This window comes from Excalfactoria chinensis, chromosome 3 (assembly GCF_039878825.1).
Source record: "Excalfactoria chinensis isolate bCotChi1 chromosome 3, bCotChi1.hap2, whole genome shotgun sequence".
Lineage (NCBI taxonomy): Eukaryota > Metazoa > Chordata > Aves > Galliformes > Phasianidae > Excalfactoria > Excalfactoria chinensis.
The window spans coordinates 96,985,274-97,006,924 of NC_092827.1; the positions used below are offsets into that span (position 1 = coordinate 96,985,274).

Here is a 21,651-nt window from a genome sequence, read left to right on the forward strand (position 1 = left end):
CATTTCTACCTTCCTCTTTGTCTTTTCTGCCATCCTTGTTTCCATTTTGCCTGCAGGAGGTGGTGTGGGACCAGACCCCAGCCCTTGTAATGGGGACAGGGAAGCCATTTTGGGGAAATCACCTGCAAATAGCCCCCGGGAGCTCCCAGATGGCACCAGCCCAGTCTTACACCCATGGCAGCCATGCCAGCCACAGAGCCATGGACCCATGGTGGTGTCCTGCCAGCCACAGAGCCAGCACTGCTCTGTCCATGTGCAGAGCCGGGCACTTCCAGTGCACCTAGTGTGATTTACCGTCACCACTGGGAATCTTTACTCTGCTTTGCAGAATCCCGGGGTCATCGGGATGGGAAGGGGCCTCTGGAGGTCACCTAATATGACCTCCAGCTAGAGCAGGTTCTCTGGAGAACAGGCCGTAGGTACAAACATCTGCACCCTACAGACTATATTACCATCTCTCAACATCACTGCTCTGCTCCCCAGATATGCGTTTTGTTTGCTTGGAAGAGAATAAAGAACTTTTGCTGAGCTTGGCTTTTCCTCTCTCTCCATGCACCAATGCAGTCACTAGGGGGAGATAGATTAAAGTTACTTACCCGGAGCTCAGCAAAATTATACATTGCAGGAGCGTAGATGCAAGATGCAAATAGATTCGCACAAGGATACTCATATAGAAACAGCTACCAGGCAAAGAAACCAAACCCCAGCATGTCAGAGCTCCCCATATATCTATATAGCAGCACATTAACAGCACACAGGGCTCTACTAGACCGTTCAGCCCCTCCAGGGCTCCTCACCCAGGGTTAAATCCTCATGGCGAGATGTCAGAGGGTGGTGAGCCCAAGGCTGCTGTAGGGCTGAGCCCTGGGGTGGCGATGGGCAGAAAAGCTTAAAAAAAGAAGAAGAAAAGAAGGTATTTGTCACTGAACGTCTGACAGCTGTCAAACCGGGGCAACATGGAAGAAAGGATTTACTATTATTATTATATATACTGAATTATGATTGATGTGTTAAAGGGTATGTTGTCAAATCTGTATATCAAGCAGCCTAATTGCCTTCTCTGCTTCAAGGTCACCCCAACAACATCAGCAGTGCTTTAATTCCAGTTTCCAGCATGACATGTTGGCTGGCTGGTTGGCTGGTTGGAGCCTGCTTACCAAAACAGGGAGGGCAGGAAGGATACTGTGAGGCTAATGAGCACAGCTGATCCTTGTTTATGACAAACTAATTGTTATCAGGGGTATCTGGGTGATGTATGGGTGCATATATTGGCAAGAGGGTGGAGTATTTATTCCACTTGGGGGAAGCTTGCTGAGTTGTTTAGGGGAAGAAGTGGTACTTCAGGAGTCATTTGGATCTGGTTTTAATGGTGTGAGCCCCTAGCATGAGGCTTTTGGCCTTTCTGGTGTTCCTACTTCTGGTGCCCTCGGTGTGGGGACCTGCACCAGGACTGCTGCATTCTGACTGTAGAGCTGTAGGGGTGAGTGAAGGGAGGGTACCCTGACCAATCTGGAGGTGGTAATGCATTGGCTGTGTCCCTTACAGCATTAGTCGGGTAACACTGCTGCTGTTGGAGGTGGGGAGGGGGCTGTGCTGCTTGGAAAAATGAGGTGATGAAGGGGCTGGTGTCAGCGGTCCTTGCTCACCTGTCTCAGGCTGTGCTAGTGCAGATGCTGGTGCTCAGGTCTGCAGTGAGGCTGTTTTCTTTATAGGCGTGCAAATCCTGCTCAGAAGATCAGAATGCTAAAGCAGGTAAGGCTTAATTCTCACATTAATGTTTCTCTGTCTGTACTATAACTCTCTTCCCACTCCCAGTTTTGCTGGGCACATCAGTCTCTGGTGTGGGAAGCCTGGAGCACCTGGCTGTGGGATGGGAAGAAGGGGGACAGAGCTGGTATGGAGTGTTGGGATGGGAGGGCTCTGAAGCAGGAGATTTGGCTGCAGCAAGCTGTCTTTAGGCAGCAATTAACGCACAATCCAAACCATAATGGCCCTCCTGTAGGGCAAACTCACACTGCTGGCTTTGGGCCTTCTAGCTAGGAGGTAGCATTTTTGGAAAATACTGTTACTTCCCAATTAACTCAACCACGATGGAGTGCAGTGTTTCTCACCCTGCTGAGGGGTTTCTTGCTTGGCTGAAGCCTTGAAGCAAGATATGCAGCCTTTAGGCCATCTATGTAGGTGTGTGAGCATCCATCCCCAGCTCCTGCTGCCCTTGAGCTCTCAACTGTGGGTTCTGAGTGTGGAGCAGTTTCCAGGGGGTGTTTAAGGAGAGCAATTGCCAGCTGCTTTCTGGTTCCTGCGTTGCTGGGCTATTACTGCCCTCCCTGTAATCAGCAGTGCATGGTGTGGTGCCAGGGCTTCTCCAGTTGCCCTGAGGTCCTGTGGAGGTGTGCACACTGGTGGGGTGAGCACTGCTGGGAGGAGGTTTGGGCTGAGTTGCCAACGGGTATGTGTGGAAACAGTCCTTGTTGGAGGGATGGCAGATCTGGGAGCATCCCAAGCTGGTGTGTGCACTTGCATCCTTTGACATCCTTCCCCAGGCCCTGAGGCAGACACAGCAATGGGTTTTCCTGCTGATGGTGTGTCATGCAAATAGGAGATAGGAGAGCATGAAGGTGGTTTCTGGAAGGAAGGACTGGTCTCTGCCTGGCAGGCGGGGAAGGAGGAGAACTTGAGGTTGTCTGTTTTCTTCCAGGGACGGCGTTTCCTTGGATATTGGCATATGTGCCCACGAGGAGCTGCCACAGAGTCTTGAAGGGCACATATGGGGAGTTTTCACCTCCAGAGTATCACAGTGGTTCCCCATTCAACTTGTGGTGTAACTGGACGATCTGGGCAGGCTCCAGGAAGCATATCATAGTTTACATTCAAGGCTTTATCACACAGGAGGATTGCATCAGAAATAAAGACAAAATCCTCTTTGAAGGAGTTTCTTCACTGGTGGAAAACGATGTAGTTTATGCTTGCTGGAAGAAGGAGATGCATGTTTTTGCCACCTTAGCTCAGGCTGTGCACGTTGTATTGCTGAAGAGGTACTTGCCAAATTGTAGAGACACCCAGTTTAAAGGCAGGTATTACATCTTCCAGTACCAGGAATGCGAATCTCCCTCCAGAGTTGTTTTGATTCCTGAAACTCTCACTCCAAAGCCATCTAAACAAGACAGTGTTTTCCAGCCTGGATGGACAGACCGCCACGGAGGCTCTGCAACCTTGATGCCTATGGGAAGTCCAGTAAAGCCTGTCCCATCCCAAGGTGTAAGTACACAGCTGCTGGGCTTGCCAGGGCCAAAGGTCTGCCAGGAAGAGGAAGGTGTAGCTGGGGATGCCCAGTTGTTGAGCTGCACCACCAGCAGAGGTGTTGCTCCAGGTCTGAGTTACACACATGGGTTTTCAAGCACGCTTTTGGAAACACCTCTGTTTGGAGCCTTGCAGGTGGTGGAGCCTTCATTGCAGCCCACAGGCGTGAGCTGGGAGAGTGGGCAGTCTGTACTGTACCCCACCCCGAGGCTGGAAGATTTGGGAGACCTCCAGTTTACCATTAAGCCAACACGCACAAGTCACACAGACTTGGGTGCTGATTCACAGGCTTCCCCTCCTGGAAGAAGAGGAAGCCAAGAGAGCGTCGGTACCACCGTGTCCCAGGGGCTGGGTTTAAGGAAGGACAGAAGCTGTGCCCAGCTCAGCATCCCAGCTGATGGAGCAGCAGGCAGTGATGCTGTTGGCTTTGCAAGGGGCCTGATGCCCAGCCTGAGCAGCCCCTATTATGATGTGGTGAGTGGGGACCGCTCACAGCTGCTGCCTGAGAGAGAGCAAAGCAGTTTTGGGGCTTTACCTGTGACTCAGCCTGGGCTGGGAACAACCAACCTCCAGCACATGGGGCTCATGGATCTCTTCCCTCTGGAGAGTTCCAGGGGTGGTGTTGAGGAGAAAGTGATGCCGTGTCCCACGTCACCATGGGCCAACCTCCAGGAGCATTCTCACTCGTGTGACCAGAGCCACCCTGTCCTGCAGGCCGTCTCTATGCAGCCTGGGAGTCTCCCCACAAGCACCCAGGCTTGCAGCTGTCTGGCTGCTAAGGAAACTCCTGGATCCTCACGGGACACAAAGAGCTGCTGCTGGCAGGGTGACACAGCCACACGGATGTGGCTGGTGGTATCCCCTGGGCCAACAGCTCCAGAGCTTGCTTCCATGACCAGGGTGGAAATAATCCCTGCACCAGTGCTCTCTCACTCTGACCTCACTCCTGTGGGCTTTGGCTCCACCAACATTGCCCCCAAAGGGCTTCTTCCCTCAGGAGAACAGCCCATGTCCAGGGCTGTCTCCTCCCTGCTGCCAGCTTTAGGTTTGGATCCTGTCAGCCTCAGGAGAAGGGCAGGCATCTCACTGGGGCGATGGGAGATGGCCTCACCGTTGCCCCCTCCCCATCCATTGGCAGCCCCCAAAATGGGTGCAGATGCGTCTCCTGGCCACCTTGGCCCTTGGGTGAGAGAGGGTGCCCTGGAAGGAAGTGGCCACCAACAAGAAACCCTGGCTCCTGTGAGTGAACAGTCTCCAACCTCCATCCCAAGGCCTTGTGTGGGACCTCCTCGGGTCAAAGACCCCCTGAGTCACGGCTCTGGGGTGACACCAGCTCCGCTGCTACCGGGCATGGCTACTAGTGGCAAAATGATTTCTGCCTTGCTCGCTGGGGCAGTTCAGATGCAGAAAACAGTGGGAAGTATCCAAGTGGGTGCAGGAGAGCAGAGAAATTCCTCCTTGTATGCTGCCCACTCTGATCCTCCAGCAGTCCGGAGGGGACAAACAGTGCCAAGAGGCCAGGAGCTCCGGGAGGCTGCTAAGGGTCCAGTATCCAGAGTCACGGAGATGCCAGAACAGCCACAGAAGCATGCCGGTAGGTCTCAAAATGTTTCTTATTTTGGTGTGAGCCATCTTCTCAAGGTAGAACTAATAGGTGAGGGATGCTCCTGCTGGCAGTCCCAGCCTGGCAAGTGTGGCAATGGCTGCTGGGGAGGGCTGGGCTTACAAAAACATGATGGTCTTGGCTAAACCTCTTCTGGGAGCAAAAGCTCACAGTTCCAGCCCCTGGAGGCTGGCAGAGAAGCTGGGTCCTGGGCTCAGCTCCAGTCCCAGAGTAGGGAGTTGAGTCTGGGGGTTGAAACCACAGGGATTCTGCAGCAGTGGAGGATTTGGAACAGGCTATCTGTGTCCTGGGGTATGCACTGGCCACTGATTGTGTTTCATCTCTGTTCACGATGTACCAGAGCTGGGACTGCCCTGGGTGATGGAGTACTTTCCTGTTAGGAGCTGCCACGCCATCTTTCAGGATAGGTTTGGGGTGTTCTACCTCCCGCTGTATGGTGACATCCAAGCCAACATCTGGTGCAACTGGACCATCTGGGCAGGCCCCCAGAAGCACATTGTCATCTACGTTCAGGGGTTCCAAAGCAGTGAAGGCTGTGGGAAGAACCAGGACAAGGTCATTTTCCAAGGGGTCCTCTCAAGTGTGGAAACAAAGGTCGTGTATGCCTGTCACAGCCAAGGTACTCTGATCTTTGCTACACAAGCCACTGCGGTCCATGTGTTACTGCTGTTAAGAAGTGACTCTCTAAGCAGCAAATACAAACACTTTGAAGGACGGTATTATGTATTTGGAGACTATGAAGCTGTGAGTTCTTCAAATGGTGCTGTAGCTCCCCAGGAGCCCCTGCATGAAGCCTCTAAAGGAAGGAGCTGGATGAAGGGGATAACACAAGGTTTGCTGCCCCGGCTGAGGGCATCCCTGAGCCCATCTGCTCCATCTACTGCAGGTAAGATCCAAGCAGAGGTGGCCAGCTCAGAGGACAAGGGCCAACACCTCCCTGATCTTGTGGAAGATGCTTGGCTTGGTGCTGACCTGAGTGAGCATGGTGAGCTGCAGGGTGAAACAGAGATGGAAAGAAGCCTTGCATATGGTGGCACTAAGGGAAGGGAACCTGATAAGGATGTGTTGGAGGCTCCATCAGGAGGAGGTGCTGGGCCTGAAGCTGAGCTGCCTGCCTTGGAGGTTGCAGAGGGGGATGTAGAGCTGGTGCCTGCTCTGGTCAGCACAGCCTCACCCTACTCAGCTGATGTCCTCGCCTCGGAGGCGATGCCCCAGGGTGACAGAGGTGTGCCTTCTGGAGATGTGCTGTCACCAGGACAGGGGCATGAAGAGCTTTTTGGTAAGTTGTTTTTTGGGTTATCTGGGACTGAAGTGCTCAGTGCTGTTCAGTACCCATTTCTAGAGAAGCAGCACTCTGCAGAAGTCTTGTTTGAAGATGCTGCTGTCGCCTTCAGTTGGCACCCAGTTCTACCACATCCAAGATGGTGGAGGTGGGGTGGGCATAGGGTTACATGTTGTTTCACACATATCTACGAGCCAATGCTCCTCTTAACAGAGAGAGACTTGCTCGTAATCCCAGTGGTCTGAGTTACCTGTGTAGGAGCAGCCTTTCCTCCACAGCTTACACCAGAATCAGGCTGTGTTGCCCCTCTTGGTGTGAAACATTGCTGGTATTCTTCTTGTGAACTGATGCACCCAACGTGCGTTTGCCCCTTGTCAGGAGGCAGAGATCAGCAGCCTATCTCTATCTCTTTTCTTTTCTCTGTCAGATCTGGCTTCAGTTCTGGCATCACTGGAGAATGGTACAGCACTGCAGTCTCTGCACCACCCCGGAGGTAAGCAGTGCAAAGACTTGAGCATATCTTAAAGCACAGCCCTAACCTCGGTGCTGTACATGGCCATCCTCACTTAAGTACATGTGCACGATGTCTCAGGAATGTCTGGTTCCTCAGCTTTGCTTTTCAGACTAAGGAGAAGAAAAACCTGCTTATGAGAGTATCAGCAATTAAGCAGAGTTGAGTTTGTATGTAGAGCAAACCGCAGCAATGATTTGTGAAAAGGAATCAGTATAGAAGGGGACTGAACTTTGAACAGGACTGATGAATCAATAGGCTTTAAACAACAGATTCTGGTACGTGTATGTCAGCCTGATGCTCAACCCCTGGAAACACTCGTGTGTCACTTGATAGGATTTCCTTGTGTAGCAGCTCTGCTGTGGTTGATGTGCTGGGTTAGCTCACTTAGTCCTGTTTGTGGGCTTGCACTTGCTCAAAGCTCTTCTTATTTACTTTTTTTGGTAGATGTGCTATTTGAAGTAAGGACTGAAATCAAACACAAGGACTGGATCGCTCCTGGTGGCAGTGAGCTCAGAAGGGATCTCCTAGAATCTATAAGAAGCCATGTAAGCCTGGGCATGGTCATGGGAAGGAAAGGCAAATGCTGTAACCCAGAAGCTCAGCTGTTAGAGTTCATGTTGTGCTCTTCATCCCAGGGATTTTCTGTTAACATCACATGATGAGCCAGCATTGGAGTTGCTTGTGCTGGTCCAAATCCAAGGCCTAATGCTGATGCCCTGCAGCCTGCCTACTCACAGCGATGGTGTTTTGGTGCAGAAAGGCACTGCAGAAACAGATGTGACCAGCCGAGGGTTGTAACCTTCCTCTAGAAACAGGGCAGCTTGAGCACCATGTCCTGGAGGGGTTAGACTTGTGCTCCCAAGTCGTGCTTTCTGGGATGCAGCCTACAGTGGGCATAGAGCTCACCCTGCTGCCTGCTCCATAGAGCTGCCACTCACATGCTGGATGGCACCCAGCCCATCCACTCTTTCTCATCTAAATGCTTACCTGGGATTTCTGTTGCTTTTCCTAAATTACCCTGTCTGCCTGGGGGAGCTGAACTAAAGCTAAGCAGATGGGAGCAGTGTCTTAGAGAAAAGGCTCCCAGCTCAGGGTTATGGGATGTCTCACGTGTCCTGAGTGGTTTGTGAAAGGGCAGAGCAGGATGGGAGGGAGAGCTGCAGAAAGAAGTAGTTTGCTGTCACAGCTGTGCCCACTAAATGCCCAGTCAGCGCTGGTCACTTGCCTTGCAGATCCAGCAGAACCTGAAACTCCCTGCCAACAGAGTCAGTGAAATCAAGTTGAAGGAAGCCAAGAGGTATGCTTGTTGATATGCCACCTTCTTGATAGACACCTCTGTTACCCGTGGTGCTCCTTGGATATCGGCTTCTTTCTCCTCCAGTAAAGCTGTCTCTTGCCACAAATTCCCTTTGCAAGAGCCTGCAGCACTGTGGCCACCTGCTAATGAGTGGAAGGGCTGTTGCAGCAGTACGTGGCCGTAGTGCCTTCCTCCTGCCTCACCCTGGGTTCTTCCTGCCTGCAGGACGAGCAATGCCAGCCTGCTGCTCACCTTCTGGCTGCACCTGAAGCCAGAGGAGAGAAATATGTCCCTGCTGCTGCGCTCCCAGCTGGGGGAGCTGCTCAGTGCTTCAGTGGGAGCGGGGAAGCTGCAACTCGTCTCTCTGCTGGTGGAAGGTGGGTGCTGTGGGCCGGTAGCAGGGCCCTTTCATGCTGAGCCTAATGTGACTTGGCACCTGTTTCCCATCAGATGTGAATGAGTGCAGCTCGGGGGTCAGCCTGTGTGGGGAGGAGGCAGAGTGCTTCAATGGCGTGGGCACCTATCTGTGCCGCTGCAAGAAGGGCTACGAGGACCGTTCTCCCACCAAGTCTGGCACCCTGTGCATCCGTAGTCCCCAGTCAGGTAGGTGACAGAGCGATGTCCTCGTGTCCTGCATGTCTCACGGTGATGGTAATGAGGAGGGTGTGTGGTTGTGTATGCAGAATTAGCACCAACACTGCATATTTCAGTCTCTTGTGCAGCAGCCTCAGCAAGCAATGGCTCATCAGAGTGCTCCAGTTTAGCAGTTCTGGTCATATGCAATTTTAGCATCCAAGCAGCCAGGTCTTTGCTATTGCACGTTACATTGCGTGCTTACAAATAACTCTGCAACTGGCACCATGGCTTTACAAAGGGGGAATATCTGTGTCTTTGCAAGGCAGTTTCCAGATAGCTGTTCTTGTGAGGGGGGAGAGAGGGGAAGTAAACAAAAAACAAGCACTTCCTGCTCTGGCTTCAAGAGCTTCTCAGGGTTTGTGCTCAGATGCATGTGGGTTGGAGGCCAATGTGGTCCCTTATGAAGCTGGGGGGCAGGTATGTAGGTCAGGAGGTGAGCCTTGTACTTGGAATACAGATGGTCTTCTTGTCCTGTGCAGGCTCTAAGGGGATCTGCTTTCAGAGGTGAGCCTATAGATGGCCATCCAAGGGCTGGCCTGCATCAGTTCACTGCAGCAGGCTAAAATCCTGCTACTTCTTCAGTGCAATTAAGCACGTGTCCTCCCACAAGCTCCTGAAAGCTGAATATGAGCTTGCAGCCTAATTGCATTTCTCATTTCTCTCGGCCCCAAATTCATTAACGCGTTATGCCATCAAAGCCGACTCAGACTGGTTAAGTATGGCATTATGTTAATGTTTTATAAACGCATATTTATCTCTGGTGTCCCTGTGTGCCTGGAGGGGTGGTGGCAGTAGTTACCAGCCTCCATGTGAGTTCAGCAATGGCTCTGGTGGGGAACCCCATCTCCTGTGGGCTGGTCTAAACATTTCTTTGGGGCGGTGGTTTGGGGGGGTCGGCAGAGCATCCCTAACTCAGGTTCTGACTCTTCTGACAGGGTTGGGCTTCCTGCTCCGTCACGCTGACATGCTGGTGGGGGCGGCCATCACGGTCAGCCTGGCGCTGATGGTGGCTTCTGGTGCCTTGTGCTGGGCAAAATGGCGGAGATGGCGTGCAGGCAGGGCCCCGGGGCCAGAGGAGCCACCAGAGCAAGCTGTGGAGGAGCCACCGGTGATGGAGCTGCGGGACTTGGGGGACTGCCTGCGCCTCGACCCCTTCCAGCTGAAGCTGCGGGCCAGGCCCCCTGAGTGGCTCTGGGGGGCTCGGGCACACCCTGGCCAGGCCTACAGCGTCTTCCTGGAGCAGTCAGCCCCTCTGTAGGGCAGCCCTCGTTAGCTGTGTGCTCAGTGCTGGCTGTGTAAGGCTAACCTAGTGTTTTATGGACCTCCCCCAGCCTATCTCCTTTTTGTCACTTATTGGTTTTTTGTTTTAAATGCTTGCTCCCCTTTGGAAGCAGATGCTCATTGTGTTCTCTTCCCCCTTTTCTTGCTTGAGATTGGTGCAGAACTGTTAGCATGTAATAATTAAACACTTTTCTTTTAAAAAATAATGAAGGAGACAATAAATGTTTCGGTGCTTGATTTGGGAAGCTAAAGATTAGCCTCGTGCCAGCGCTCAGCTGTGCTGTGCTGCTTTCCTCTGCCCATCACACAGAGCCCCATTGGAGCCAGTGCTGGTCGAGGAGCACACCAACCAGGCCTGACTTCAAGGTCTTGGAGATGCTGCTGGCCGTCCTGAGGAATGGATCCAGCACTTTATATGTGCATCCTGATAGCTGAGATGCCAGCTGCGAAGATCACCAACCATCGCCGTATCCACCTGGCTGCCAGTAAGGTGCAGTTGTATCTCCATTCCTGAGCTTGTTAACTTCCTTATCTTTCCATGCCGGGGCTTTTAATAGGTAGTTTGAAGAACTTCTTTTTCCTTTCGGGAAGCGCGTGGGTGCGTGGCGGCAGATGTCCCACTGGAGGGCACTGTCGGCTACTGAAAACCCAGCTCAGGCTGCTCCGACCAGCTGAGCTGCCCCAGAGATGGGACTGCCACATGTGGGATGACTCTGAAAGCAGCCCTCGGTGCAGCCCACGGGCCATCTCTTTGTACTTGCTGACCTCCTTTCTCTGAGTCGTTCTGCAGATGACGTGTGCTCCAATCACAGTCTCATCCATAAGATGGGGTGCTGGTGGGACCCCTGCCTGCGGGATGAAGTCCCCAGCTTTGGTTTGGTGCACAACAGGCTGAGATGCAAGCTGCTCTCAAATATGCTTTGCTTGTTGCTTCCTTAGCTGGACATATGGTCAACCGGCAAACCATGTGTAGGAAACACTCAGTGAAAGCTAAGTATGCCGTGAATAGCAGAGAACTGAATGCTAGCATCTCCCTGGGAGGCAGATAAGTGTGTGTAATTTTCCATCATAAAGAAGGAAAGCATCAAACGTGTCTGTATTTGCACAGTGTGTGCTCGTGCTCCCTGCTGAGGCCGAAGAACGCAGCAGGGCAAGGATAATATTGCACTTGCTGTTGGGAAATAAACTTTCTCAGCTTCGTGAGAAATTGGGCTGTAAAAGCTGGGGAAGGTGAAGATCAGTCTTTCCTGCCCTGTCCGCATCCCATAGCCTTGCACTGAGCCCCTCTCCTTCCTCCTTGCAACTTGTCCTGCAACCAACCAGGGCAGGATTTAGCGGAGAACCTTCTCCCCTCTTCCCGTCTTGGCTCTGCTAAGGAGCCCTTCAGGCTGGGTGTGCAGGTGCCTGTGCTCTCCCACCTGTGTGGTGGGGAAGCCTAAGGAGAAAAGCTCTCTGTGTGTGGTATCATGAAGGTGTCTGGCACAAGGTGGTTCCTGGTTGTGTTCCTTGGCATTTCTGCTCAAGAGGAGGACGTGCCCCCCCCCCCCATTTCTCTTGTTGTAGCGTGTGTTTACGATGCAGTGAATGTGAATTGTTCACAAGCAAAACCTGACGCAGGCTGTGCTATTCCCAGCCCTGCCTGTAGGAACTGCGCGGTTAATAAGCAGATTGCAAAGAGTTACGTATAGTGCAGCTGGGGCTTCTGGCAGCTACATGGCGTTACCGTCCTGCTCTTCATGTCTCAGCTCTGCTCCAGCTGAGGTGTGTGTCCTCGGTGATGCTGCGTTGCACCACGGTGGTCACAGACCTGTGGGCCGAGCCTGTGCTTCCCCCTAAGCTCACAGTGGGGCAGCGTGAACCCAGGGGTGTGGGGTGAGAATGGAGGCATAAGGATGGACGTGTCAGTGTGCTGCAAAAGGCGCCTGCTCTGCAAAGATCTTCCTCATCTGCAGCAGAGAGAATTAACAGACAATAAAATGAGGGGGAAAGTAAAATCTGCTGGGCCTGTAAATCTGAATTCTTGCATTGCAGGCTGGGATTGACTGGAAGCTATTCTGCTTCTGCCATCCAGCATGGATTTATCATCTCTCAGTGCAGCGCTGGGCTAGCTCACAGCCTTGGGCTGTATGAAACCACTCGCTCAGTGGATTGATGGCCTGTGAGGAGCAATTATTTTTGCAGTGGGAACCATTCCCTCATGTATTAGCAGTGATCCATCGCAGAGCGTGCAGGGGTTTGGGAGAGCCTGTGATGAACTTGGAAGCGGGGAGGCGTCCTGTGGGGAGCAATGGGGAATGGCAGCTGCTTTCTTTCATTAAAGAGAGTCAGTGAGCCTTGGTTCAACTCGTTCTTCCAAAACACTTCAAGCTTTGGAGTGGGCAGGGGAGGCTTCATCTGCCTGCAGAGCTCGGATGTGAACTGCAGAGCTGGGGGAGAAGACAGGGAGGCACTTTTTGATGGGGCATCCTTCACCTTTTCCCCATCAGTTGCCTGACCAGGAGAGCCAGCAAAAAGAGATCTGCTCAGCCCCGCAGTGGCAATGGCTGGCACCTCAGTGAAAATGAGACTGATAACAAGCAGCAATGCAATGGGCCGCTCGGTTGGATGTATGGGCTGAGCTGCATGTGGAAAGGGTCCAGCCCCCAACACCACAGGCTTCCAGTGCATCGCCTCTGCTTGCGTTGCAGAAAGAAAAACAAAGGGTGAAACCCAAGAGAAAGGGCAGTACTGCTGTTTTGAAGTAATGCAGCCTGTTGTGGGACTGGGAGGGTGATGGAAATGATGGAGGTTTGGGGAGGTCCCTGCATGAAAAGCTTTGGGATTGGCCTGACTTAAAGAGGAAAGAAACAACGGGCCGTGGGAGTGATAATATGCATCAAACTGGCTTCTCTCATGCTGCAGGAATGAGGGGATGAAAAGTCATCTGAAAAAGCAAACCTTAAGCTCATAGCAGAAAAGTTGTTCTTTAATCACACACAATGGGCTGCTGGAGCTCACTGGCAGCAGGTGTAGCTGAGAGCAAGTTCAGTGTGCTCTGGTGGCACTTAGAATGGACAGCGGATGTAGGAAGCTTCCTGCTTCAGGCCACAGCTCTTGGGAACTGGGAAGAGAATCACAGTCATAGGATCACAATCATAGAATCACAAGGCTGGAAAGGACCTACAAGATCATCTGGTCCAACCATCCTCCCTTTACCTACAGGAAACCACTAACCTATATCACCTAGCTCCCTATCCAGATGCCTCTTGAACACTGCCAGGGAAGAGGTTTCTTTACATAGCAGAGCAAGGCACAGGATGCTGGTGGGGTCATCGCTGGTACCTACGACTGGACCCATGCTCGTTGGAAGCAGGAAGGTGGCCAAATGACCAAAAAATGGAGAGGGATGTTGTTTTATCTGCAGGAACGTTACAGCTTTGCATCTGAAGCAGATTTGGAGCCGAGAGCTTTCAGCGAAGCCACCACGTGGCATGGGCTTGTGGATGGGTGGTGATGAAGGAGGAGGAAAGCTATAACACACAGCTGAGAATCAACCTGCCACAATGTGTGGTGGATGTGCTGGGCATAGATGTGTCTGCAGCAGCTTAAATTAATTAGGCAGTGTCAAGTAATGAACTCTGCTCAGCTGCAAAATGACGGCGCCATTCTGTTATATATCTAAAAACCTCTTCTTTTTTTCCTGTGTCTTCATCAGCAAAAGATTCTCCTCGCCCCACTCTGTGGCTATCATGATACAGCATGTGAGAGTTTGATTTCCTCATTAGCACCGCTGCCATTACCTGCTGATTACCTGCAGGTGTGTGTGTGCAAGCACAGGATCTGCTGGGATGGAGTAGAGCAGCTTGCTTTGTGAAGGTGAGGAGTGCTGTCTAAACAGCGAGACTTCCTGGAAGGAGGCAGCACGCACTGAGTTGGGACTGTTCCCAGAGCATCTTAACTTGTAAGTGATTAGCTGTTAATAATTATGCTATAAATTACTTAATGTATGAGTACTCTTCGCGGCATCTATTGTACCCCGTGACATCTGCTAGGCTGCGTGAGATACACATAATTACTGGTGCGGAGATGAAATTATAGTTCTTCCACCAAATTCTTGTACAGCCACCATTGCTGGGTGCTGAAGGGAGTGCGGGCAATGATGTGCAGGCAGTGCCACCATGTGCCTCTTTGTCCCCATGACCAGTGGTCCTTCTGAGTTACTCCATAAACCTCCACAGAGTTCAGTTAGAATACCTCCCCCGCAAGGACAGGCTGAGAGAGCTGGGCTGTGCAGCCTGGAGAAGAGAAGGCTCTGGGGAGACCTGGGAGAGGCCTTTCAGTATCTAAAGGGGGCTGTAAGAAGGAAAGGGACAGACTCTTCAGCAGTGTCTGCTGTAACAGGACAAGGGGAAATGGTTTCAGACTAACAGAGGGGAGGATTTAGATTGGAAGTAGGGAAGCTTTTTGCACTAAGGGTGGTGAGGCGTGGGCACAGGTTGCCCAGAGGTGGTGGGTGCTCTGTCCTTGGAGACATCCAGGTCGGGCTGGATGGGGCTCTGAGCACCTGATGGAGCTGTGGGTGTCCCTGCTCAGTGCAGGGGGCTGGAATACATGGCCTGTAAGGGTCCCTTTCATCTCACAAGTTTTGATGGTTCTCTGAAATGCTGCCCTACCAATGTGGCCATATGAGCTGAACAACCTCAGGGTAACACACTAAGCTCTCTGTAGTTAGATTTAAAAGAACCTCCTGCAAAACATCCTGGTTTTATCCCAGTTTTGTTTTTAAATACTTCTGCTTTTGAAAGCTGTAATAGTTAAAGCCACAAGGAAGAGCACGTTTTCCTGGTCGGGTACTTGAGTTCAAGATGTTTCTCCTGTGACGTGACTTTGTTTACAGCCCTGAAGAGGGAGAGGAGGAGTCTCTTGACTGAGATCACCACAATATTTGTGCTGGTATGTGTGTTTTAGACCTGCCCTTGGAGTTACTCTAACTAACTGCTGCTTGAATTGCTGTGGGTATTTGAGATCCAACTTTCCCCCAGTTCTTGCTGGCCTGGCTTGCAGTAATTTTCTGTGGACCGGTGTGATCTTGGGTTTGGATGTTTTCAGCTGTTCTGGGGGGATATGAAGTGCTCTAGATTTGCTTAGAGGCAGAAGGGGAAGCGGGGATGGAGAACACAGCAAGAGAACATTTGCATGTGGCTGAGCGCTCAGAAAGTGCAAAACAGCTTAAACTTATTTAAGAGGTTTTCTAAAATACTGAGTCTAAGCGCTTCTCTTAAGGGTTGGCTGCACACCTGAAGATGTGTTGCAGTAAAAATGTGGTTGATAGTGTTAGCTGCAGCAGGCTTTTGGTCTCAGTTTCCACACTAAAAGCACGTCATTGCTGTGGCAAGGTGCAGTGTTATTTGAAGATTTTGATGTTCTACTCATGTACATCCCCTAGGCCTTGCCCTGCAATGGGGCTGCAGCACAGTTTGCAATGATCTCTTAGCGCTCTGGAGACAGTGCTGGTTGGGACTGTGGAAAAGACCTGACAGGGCTTCCAAGGTACAACCTGTGAGCTTTAAAAGCAGTCAGACTGCATTGTTTGAAGGTGGCTCTCAAAGCTTTTTAGAAATGAAAGATGCCGGCCTCCCACCTGCGCCGTGACAAACCAGGATGCTTCGAAAAGGGCTTTTTGTTCAGTTTGCTGGGTGATGTGCTGCTCCCAGCCCAGGTCTATGCACTCTTGATTTCTCCCAGCTGTAGAGGAAGAGAGAAACAACCCCTTTCCTATCCTAACCAGCTGATGGTATGCTAAGTTACACCCACATGCTCTACACCCTCTCCTCCCCCTGTTGACTGGTTGGATGCAGGCTGCTTTCCATTTTCCAAGGAATACGAAAGCCTGGGATAGTGGTTTCAGGTGACCTAGGAAGGTTCAGCAGCAATAAAACCCAGCCCACTGAAACTCTGAGTGCTCTCTCTCCTGCCACAGCCTCTTGATGCGCTGTAAGAGATCAGGAAGCTATCAGCAAGGAAAATGATTCCCAGATAGTACAACAGGGATTTCTTACATTGCTAGGAATAGAAAATGCTGGCTTGCCCCTCTGCTGGCAGAAAACAGGATTGAAGGGATTTCCAACCATTGTTTTTATCCTGAATGATTCCAGGCAACAGCACCCATGTGAGTGTGCGCTGCTGACAGTGAAGCCAATGCTTTGGTTTTCATTAGTTTTCAAAGCAGACTGATGTGGGAGCAGAGAAAATGAGGCCATAAGAATTGCTCAGAATGCGGTTTTGAAAAGCACTATTGACATGTTTAGCACATCAAAACTATACAGAACTGAGAGCAGGAGCAAACTAGATGTTATATGGCCTGCGAGGTATTAATGATATATATTAAGTAGGTGCTAATGGACAGTGCTGTCACTGCAAAGCTGCGTGTTGCCATATGCACCCAAGCTGAGACACCGAGCCAGCTTTATGTGACTGTTCTGCAGGTGAACAGCAGAGGCTTTTCTGTAGGTCTGGAGCACACGTGCCTAGAAAAGTGCCTGATTCCCATATGAGAATGGGAAATGCTGTGTCATGCAGTTTTTGTCACACAGGATGGTGATGTGATGGCATAAGATGGAAACTGTGGCATTTGGCAGGAAGGGCTGGCCTGGAAGTCTTGCACTGTTTGGAGGAGAATCCAGTCCATCAGCCTTCAGAGCCACAGCGACATTTACCAGCTCGGAAGCAAAGTGTCTCCAAATGCTGTGTGATTTCTCTAAATTACTGACCCTCTAATGGTGAAGGAGAGGACATTATTTGTTATCTAATCATTCATTTAGGCGGGTGACGGGCAGAACTTTGACCTGACTGAGATGTTCAAAGGAAGGGTGGCTTTTCAGCTCCGGTCGTGCAGTTGAGCTGTAAGCCTGGCAGTCGCGGTGTCAAGGCAGCTGGGAGAAATATACCTGCTTTCTCACTCGGGTGGGACAATGCACCTCCTCAGCTGCACATGCTTGCTCTGGTTTGGCATTCATTTTGTAGCAATAGCATGAAAGTAAGTTTGATGTGGAGGTCCTGCTGCAGCTCCTGTCACAGCTGGTGACCACACGGGGCTAGAATATTGGCAACTGGCTGCAAGCCAGCATTAAAACATTCAAGCTGCCGGCTGCCTGATTAACTGCCAGCTATACAGCCCAGCAGCCTACAACAGTGGCAGCCGGCCATACGGTGAAATTAAAAACACAAACAAACCCTTCCCCAGATCCCCACGGGAGTTTATCTTTTTGTCAGAGTTTTAATACCAGTTAATATTCCTATTGGCAGGGCAGCGGCATCAGTGTTTGCATGCGTGCCGAGGGCAGCAGAAGAGCTTCTCTGGTCCCAAAGCTGCCCTGTGCTGGGGAGTGGCTTTGGGATGGGAGCAATGAGCGCTCAGCAAGGAGGGTGGGAACTTGCTGGCAAAAGAGCAAGTAGGAGCTGTCCTGCTGCTCCCTTGCCTTTCTCAACCAGCACCAGCCCTTCAGCAGCGTACAATTAAAAGCTATACTGAGAAACATGAACGTGGCCAAATGCGTTGCAGGTAATGTTCAGGACAAAATTATTCAGAGCATCCTAAACAATCCCTTGCAGACTATTCCTCGCTTAATTTTATTTCTCAGACTCCTCTTGTAACTGTATTTCATGCTTGGTGTTTCTGGAAAAAAAAGCAATGTATATCGTTATTCAGTAACAAAGTAATCCAGAGCTCTCCTTTATTTCAGTCTTTGGTATCCTAAAATGATCTTAATGCAATAACTGAGGGTTTTTATTGTGTCACATTTCATCACTGCCGACTGCGGCCAGCCTGGCTGATCCTTTTGCTGCTGCCTTATTGTCATAATACGCTGTTTTCCGTTCTTCTTTCCTGACTTTTAGGACTTCTTATTTCTCCCCCAGTCCCTAGTTGGAGGAAATTTGCAGCCACGCTCTGTGCTTACTCAGCCTGACACATGATCACACACAAAGACAGGCAGGTAGTTAATGTTGGGTTGAGAGCCTCTGCAAAGGTATTGAGGTCAAGCAAAGAAAGCAGCTGATGCTGCGGGAGTCTGCTGTAGGCCACCCAGCCAAGATGACAGCGCCAACAGATTATCCTTTAAGGAAGTAAGGGATATCTCTAGATCTGCTGCTCTTGTCCTTATGGGTGACCTCAACTTGCTTTCCTGGGGCAGAAATTACAGCTGATTCTTTTCTCCTAAGAAAGATTGCCCCAAAGCATAGTTTTTAATTGTCAGCTCCTGCCATGCACCCAGGATCAGGGAGTCAAGGCAGTCATGATGATGTTGCTTCTTTGGTTATTTAATAATTCAGTATTACTAGATGAGAGTTTGTGTATGTATGTAGTTGGAAGTGCTCGCTTCCTTGCTTTCATTCCTATTACAATTCTGTGTATCTTGTGTAGAGGCAGAGAGAGTTTTTTTCTGTTTGGAGATGATATACGTGTATGTCTTCAGGCACAGGGTAATGGTACCTCAGCAGCTACTAGAATGAGAACTCTTATTTCTGTTGGTGTGACTAGTTTAAAAAAACCCACAGACTTGTCCTATTGCAATTGGACCCTGTAAAAGGCCAGTTTCCCTCCTCCCTCTTACAAGCTCTCAAGTACCGGAAGGCCACAATAAAGTAGTCCCTCCAGATCACTTCTCCTCTCCAGGCTGAACAAACCAAACTCCCTCAACACTTTCTATTCCTAAGAGAGGTTCTCTAGCCCTCTGATCATCATCTTGGCCCTCTTCTGGACCCCCCCAACAGCTCCACGTCTTTCTTGTGCTGGCGGTTCCAGACCTGGATGCAGTACTCCAGATGGGGTCTCACAAAGACAGAGCAGAGGGGCACGATTCCCTCCCTTGCCTTGTTGTCACCCCTCTGCTCACGCAGCCCAGGATACTGTTGTCCTTTCAGCCTGCAAGTTCATGTTGCTGGCTTATGTTCAGGTTTTTATCCACTGGAACCCCCAAGTCCTTCTCCACAGGACTTGATGAATTCTTTTCCCAGTCTGTATGCGTCTGAGACTGTCCTGACTCTGTATGTGCCCTTACTGAATCTCAGTGGGTTCTTGTGGGCTCACTTATCCAACTAGTCCAGATCCCTCTGGATGGCATCCGTTCCTTCTACTGTATCAACTGCACCACTCAGCTTGGTGTCATTAGCAAGCCTACTGAAGGGACACCCAAACCCACTGTCTGTGTCTTTGATAAAGATGTTGAAGAGCACCAGTCCCAAGACTCACCCCTGTGGGATGGGACTCATGACCAACCTTTACTTGGACGTAGAGCTGTAGACTGGCAACCCTCTGGTTGTGACCATCCAAGAAATTCCTCTTAAACTAAATAGTCCACCTTTCAAAGCCATGTGTATTTTTTTCAGTTTAGAGACAAGAAATCGTTGCCAGGTGTCAGAATTGAGTAATGCTTCTTTTAGGTGTGACGCACCAACTGAGGATGCTTATTCCCATCACGTGCCCTTCAACGAGGCAGACCAGAGAGGTTCACTCTGGATGATCCTGTTGCCTGCTCTTCAAACAAGAGCTGGCCCACACTGTCAGTCCAGAATGATCCGTATCAGTCGCAAGCTGGTGTTTCCTCTTTAAGCAAGTGGGTACCAGTAGTTGCATGGAAAAGGACATGCTGTTCAAAGCTCCAGCTTACCACAGACTTTCTCTGTGCGAAGTTACATGAAATAAATCCCCCTAGTATGTGCAGTATGAGTGACTGGGTATGAGCAGATCCAATGTTCTTCTCGCCTTAATGAATTCAGCTGAGGGTGTGGTTCGAACAAACTGAGACATGGTAATTAAACAGGGTTCAAACATTTTTGCTTGAGTTTTTGACTCGGAAATGGCATGGCTGTACAAATGTGAATAGAGAAGGGTCTTTTCTATCCCTTAAAGAAGAACAGTGGCTTCTTTCATAGACTGCAGGAACTCTTTCCCTACTACTGGATGCTCGGGGGGAAGTCACTAATACTTCTTCAATCCACCTGGGAAGCCATAGGTGTTAGCATGGCCATTTTTGTAGCTGTCTGCCAGATTTGTTCTGCTTTTCTCTATGGTTTCCCTGTTGTGCTCATGTTTCTTGGCTAGCAAATGCTTCCCAAACATGGTATTTCTATTACTTTCAAACCTTGGCTCATCTGAAGTAGAAGATGTTTTTCATAATGGGTATAAGTTGTATTTATTCAGTGAGCATGGATTTGTGTCCTGTAAGCTCCTGCTTAGCTTGTGCAATAAAGATCCCCCCGAATCCTGTAAGATTTCAAGACAGTAACTCAGCAAATTTGTTTCCTTTTAATAAATTCTCTATTCTTTCAGAAGCATCTGCCACCAGCGTATTCATTTTCCCCACAGTGTTATGCTTCTTGAATCTATTCATTATTAGGGTTTTTTTCTTGGCCTTATATACTGACTTACCTTCCTCCTATAGAAGATCTCTTTCTTATCTTTGCTTTATCTGCCATGGGATCTTTGTCCTAGAGAAGCAAGATTTGTTTTTCAAAATCAATGATGTCTGAAGCCTTATCTAGCTATCAAATATTACTATTGACTATCTTAACTGTCTGAGTAATGGTGCTGATTCTACCAGCTTCATTAACCGTTTACATTTAGATTAAAGCTAACTCCACTCTAGTTCATAAGAGACAACGGCAAGAGTGAAATGTATGATCAGAGTGGATTATAGAAAGGTCATTGCTGCACCCTTCCTTCTATAAACTGTCTGGATTTATCAAATCTGTCCCTTATCTCAGGGCTGCCTTATCAGATCTGCCTAAGCAAGGTACACAAGTAAAGCTTCTTCCAAATTTCATTTCCCTTTCTCAGAAGTCCAGCCCACTATCGAAAAAAGTAATAATAATCCTTTTACAACATACATTTTTGACAAGGAACACATGCTGACGCTCAGCAATGGTGCCCTTGAACAGAAATAATCCATCTTCAAATTGATCAGTAAGCTAAAAATAGAATTTTAAGGCAATATGCTGCTACTTCATCTTCAGTTAAAGGAAGAATGTCAGTACAAATTTCCTCCCAAGCTGTCTGCTGACCTTTCCTAACAGTAAACTTGCTCAAGTAATATGAATGCAGGGTGCAGTTCTTCACAGCTTGCTGCCATTCAAAGGGGAATGTACTGATAGTTATTTAATTATATAAAAAAACAAACAGTGGTTCTCCGTGCAAACTGCAGGTGACAAAAAGGTGCTATTGTACACCTTAGTCTCAAAACTGTCTAGATGCTATTTCGCTTTATGACAAACTTATGCTGCACTTTCCCATGTTCTTAAGCTTCCTCCTTTCTGTGGAGCAGGAAATGGCTACAAATTGTATCAGATGAGGTTTAGACTGGACATGAGAAGGAACTTTTTCTCTCAGAGAGTGGTCAGGCACTGCAATGGCTGCCCAGGGAGGTGGTGGAGTTGCCATCCCTGGCAGTGTTCAAGGGGTGTCTGGATAAGGAGCTAGGAGATATGGGTTAGTGGTTTTCTGTAGGTATGGTAAAGGGAGGACAGTTGGACTAGATGATCTTGTAGGTCCTTTCCAACCTTGTGATTCTATGATTCTATGAAAAAAACACTGAAAACCTTTGCTCCCCAACAATCTGCTTTGCTGCATTTTAAATCCTCATGTTCCACTCATGAATGCTTTGCACGATGAGACAGATATGTGCTTCCTATTACACATCTGCTCATAGTTACCTGAGTAACGAAAAGAAGGCTATTTATGA

General features: G+C 49.8%; 1 protein-coding gene across 1 annotated transcript; it reads left to right on the plus strand.

The window, feature by feature from the left end:
- The first annotated feature begins 1,293 nt into the window (after nucleotides 1-1,293).
- Nucleotides 1,294-10,206, plus strand: LOC140250792 (uncharacterized). The gene is made up of 10 exons (XM_072333802.1): nucleotides 1,294-1,480; nucleotides 1,713-1,752; nucleotides 2,699-4,894; nucleotides 5,265-6,203; nucleotides 6,634-6,699; nucleotides 7,165-7,265; nucleotides 7,953-8,017; nucleotides 8,243-8,394; nucleotides 8,468-8,620; nucleotides 9,589-10,206. The coding sequence occupies exons 1-10, from the start codon at nucleotides 1,385-1,387 to the stop codon at nucleotides 9,909-9,911; spliced, it is 4,131 nt and encodes a 1,376-aa protein (XP_072189903.1). The 5' UTR covers nucleotides 1,294-1,384; the 3' UTR covers nucleotides 9,912-10,206.
- The last annotated feature ends 11,445 nt before the right edge of the window (nucleotides 10,207-21,651 follow it).